This window comes from Priapulus caudatus, unplaced genomic scaffold (genome assembly GCF_000485595.1).
Source record: "Priapulus caudatus unplaced genomic scaffold, Priapulus_caudatus-5.0.1 Scaffold2657, whole genome shotgun sequence".
Lineage (NCBI taxonomy): Eukaryota > Metazoa > Priapulida > Priapulimorpha > Priapulimorphida > Priapulidae > Priapulus > Priapulus caudatus.
In genome coordinates this window covers 5,538-9,525 of record NW_014579718.1, presented here as the reverse complement: position 1 = coordinate 9,525, position 3,988 = coordinate 5,538, and the positions used below count along the sequence as shown (strand labels likewise).

At 47.7% G+C, this 3,988-nt stretch overlaps 1 protein-coding gene across 1 annotated transcript in view; it reads left to right on the top strand.

Moving 5' to 3' along the window:
- The window catches only part of LOC106818928 (protein FAM63A-like), a gene marked incomplete at its 3' end in the record, with an annotated part of 13,027 nt that extends 9,704 nt beyond the window's left edge, over positions 1-3,323 (top strand). Inside the window, exons 7-8 of the mRNA XM_014823595.1 lie at positions 302-409; positions 3,212-3,323. Coding sequence (XP_014679081.1) covers positions 302-409; positions 3,212-3,323 — 220 coding nt within the window. The remainder of the gene's footprint in view (positions 1-301; positions 410-3,211) is intronic.
- Between the last annotated feature and the right edge of the window lie 665 nt (positions 3,324-3,988).

Genomic DNA, 3,988 nt, shown 5'->3' with positions numbered 1-3,988 from the left:
CCTCTCCCTCTCTCTCTCTCTCTCTCTCTCTCTCTCTCTCTCTCTCTCTCTATTCTTTCCCTCTCCCTTCCGCTTGTTCTCTCTCTCTCTATCTCTCAATCTCCCTATCCATCTATCTTTTTTTCGCGAGTAATTAAAAAAAAATGCCATTGATTCACAATAAAAAGTTTCGACACCGCGGTTTAAAATGGACTCAGTCGGGTTAGCGGAAACAAACGTTTTTTTTAGGCCTTACTCACGACGGCTCACAACAAGCAAGCGATCACTGATCTCCAACCGTGTCGTTTGTTTGTTTTTTCAGCTACTTGGTGGCGCTATCGTTGCAGGAAGAACAGAACGTGGCAGGGCGGAAGATAGCGGAGTGGGAAGAGTACAAGGCCAACCTAGGACTACAGCCAGAGATCTCAGAGTGAGTGCAGTAAACCACATTTCAACAGTAAACCATTACCATACATTAACAGTAAACCATACCATATGTCAACAATCACCATACATATGACATATAGTATATAAGTACTATATATATATACTTGTATATAATTCTTATCATAATAACGTTACCATACGTCATAACAGACATCAACAGTAAACTATTACAATAGTCCGTCAACAATCAACTGGTAAAAAGATGTAAACGAAACATCAGACTACAATTTACACGCTGTCGAGTTAAAGTTAAACCATTATCATAATAACGTTACCATACGTCATAACAGACATCAACAGTAAACTATTACAATAGGTCAACAATCAACTGTAAAAGATGGTAAAAGACGACACTAGACTCATTAACGCGCCGTCAGAGAGCTTAAATTAGAACCTTACCATCATAACGTTACATACGTCATATACAGTACTCAGCAGTAAACTATTACAATTAGGTAACAATCAACTGTAATACGATGATAAGAAGCAAACATCGACTCAATTTAACGCAGGTAGAAGTTAAATTAACCATTACCATAATAAGTTCACCATTTGACGCTCCATAACACGGACTTCAGCGAACTATTATAGGTCTGAAAGATGTATAAAGCAAGACTCAAAACCTTTGTCAGAGGTTAAATTAAACATTTTACTATATAACGGTTACCATACGTCATAACAGGACTTCAGCAGTAGACACTATTTACAATTTAGGTCAACAATCAACTGTAAAAGATGTAAAAGAAACATGGACTAAATTAGCGCTGTCAGCGTTAAACCATTACCATAATACGTCATAACAGATGTCAACAGAAAACTGTTAACATGCATAACCTAAACGACATATTAGTCAACTTATCAGCTGTCAACATTAAATGAATCGATTGTAACGAAAACGACTCCGAAATATAAAAATGAAAATACACCATGGCGTTTATGATCATTAATAATATATATTATTAATTATTGTAATATATATTAGCATTTATACAGCATACATTATAATTTATATATGTTCTAGGTTAGTAGTATAAGCTACATTGCATCGCAAATCTGTTTTATATAGCTGTCTGTATCTTTTAAAACCTGACTTTTGTACCACCAGTGATCCTTGATTCCTTGTTACCTTCAGGTTATTGTCTACATTACGTAAAATAAATCGTACAATATATATGTACTTTTGGAAATAAAGTTAACAAAGGAAAAATGTAAAAAATGTAAAAAGTATATAAAAAAATTATAAAAAATTCAAGCGCCACCTGGAGGTTGAAGTCTCGCCGTAGGAGGGCGCCGGTGAGCGCGCGGGCGGCGAGCGGGTCCGAGAAGTCGACGGTGACGCGTCCGGTCATGGGGTCAAGGGTCGCATGGCGGCGGAAGATGGGGTCGGCGACGGCTAGCTGGGTAAAATCCGGCGGTGCATCGCGGTACGGATTGCGTGGGTGCATGAACCGATTGAACCTCATCGTGGGAGGGAGAGGGAGGTAGAGGGAGGGGAGGAGGAAGAGGGAGGAAGAGGGGAGGAGGTAGAAGGGAGAGGAGGAAGGATTGGAGGGAGGAGCGAGGAGGAGGGAGGGGAGGAGCGAGAGGGAAAAAGAGGGGGTGGGGTGGAAGAAGAAAAGGGAGGGGAGGAGGTGAAGGAGGAGGTGGATGACGAAGAGAATGAGGGAGTGGAGGAGGTGGCGGAGATAGGGGAGGTGAAGGAGAAATGTGAAGAAAGGATGAGGTCAAACACAAAAGGAGGCGGTGCAGGAGGAAGAGAGGAAGAAAGGGAAGGGGAGGAGGAGAAGGGAGGAGAAGGACGAGGAGAGAGGATCGACACTCTACACCCGCTTAGCGACGAGGGTCACGATCGGTTTCGGACGCGACTTGAACACGATCTTGCGCCGCACGGTCGCGCGCACCACGTAGAGCGTCTGCCGCGTCGTCGTGGCAACGGCGTCGCCCCCGGCAACCGCTTCCGTCGGCTGCTTCTCTAGCACGGCAACGGGCTTGTCGAGGTCGACGGATTTGCCGAATAGAATGTGGTGTCCGATGACGAGGACGGGCGCGCCCTGGCGAACGAAAGCAGATGAGATTTGCACATGCACGTGCTGCCATCTATGGGGGTCAAATTGTTTTTTTGTTTTTTGTTTTTTCGTTAGGCTCGTCTGCAACTTTTACTTTTTACGTTTACTAATTTTAGGTAAAGAACCAAGGTAACGTAAAGGTATCTAAACCTAGATTTACCTTTGTGTTGAAGTGAAGATCGCCGATAAAATGTCCGGAAAAGTCCACGGCCGCGCGTGACTGTAGATCGCCTTGCAACTCTATCATAAGCCACTCACTGCAGCCCCCTTCGCCGCTTGAAAACAAAGGCAACTTGGCATTATGCACGCACACATGCACGCAAACACACGCACGCACACACACACACACACTTCTTGTGTTTTTATTTTGGCCGGCAGCCTTGAGCTAGCCACATGTTTGCAGGAGGAAGAGAATGAGCTCGCAGCCGCGATGCAAGTCGACCTTCAGAAGTGGTTCCTGAAAATATGACACCAGGTGGCGCCGGCACCGGCGCCTGAACCGTTATGGCTGCCGCTGCCGCAGCGCTTCCCGCTTTGCATTTTTTGCTGCCCCGCGTTTCGTTCTCGCCCCGCCCCGTCCCGCGCGCCGCGTTTTTTGCGCTTTTCTGAGTTTGCCGCCAGGAGGCGCGAGCGAAGCCGCCGCCGCCGCGTTGCACGTTCTTTTGTTTTTTGCGCGCCGACCCTTTACGATTTGCGTTCTGCTTGGCTTCGCTCCGCAGCCGGGAACTCGCTCGTCGACTCCAGGAGGAGGAGAACGCCATGGCAACGGCTGCTGCGGCTGCGGCGCAGGCAGGAGACACAGCAAGCTCCCAGCAACAGCAGCAACAGCAGCAGCAGCAGCAGCAGCAGCAGCAGGCGTCGCGAAGTCAAGAGGGAGGAGGAGGAGGAGGAGGAGGAGGAGGAGGCGGGGGAGGCGAATCACAAAAAAAGAAAGACGTAAGCGAGGTCGGGGCGTGGGCGGGGGATTTGCGGAGCGATGGTCGTTTTGGGGAATAATGTATATCTGTGTAGATCTCGCTTCACCCATCAGCCGATGTGGATTATAATGATATATTATCAGGAGTAAGATAATATAGGATCCTATATTATCCTATATAGGATCCTATAGGATCCTATATCCTATAGGATATATAGCGGACTCCCTCGCTTTGAGGGTAGGGCGTTCGTTGGACTCGCTTGTTTAAAAGTTAATTTCTACCCCCTGCACTCGTGTCTGACCCTCACCCGCTGGTTTTCGCCTCGTTTCCAGTGCGTCATCCTGTGACAGATCGCCCGCGCGCAGATCCACTTCACTGACGGACCCGAAGATGAAAAAAGCCAGTGCCACGCACGGACGTCGCTTTGCGGCGTCGAACAGAGATGGCAGCACCGTCGTCGCTTTCGACCGTCGCCGTGATGACGGTCGCGTCCGTTCGGGACGGATTCGTTCGGTCCGTCGCTCGCAAGCCGCCGGAATGAGTAGCGAACGGGCGTGAGAGGACTCCGCTGTGACGTGT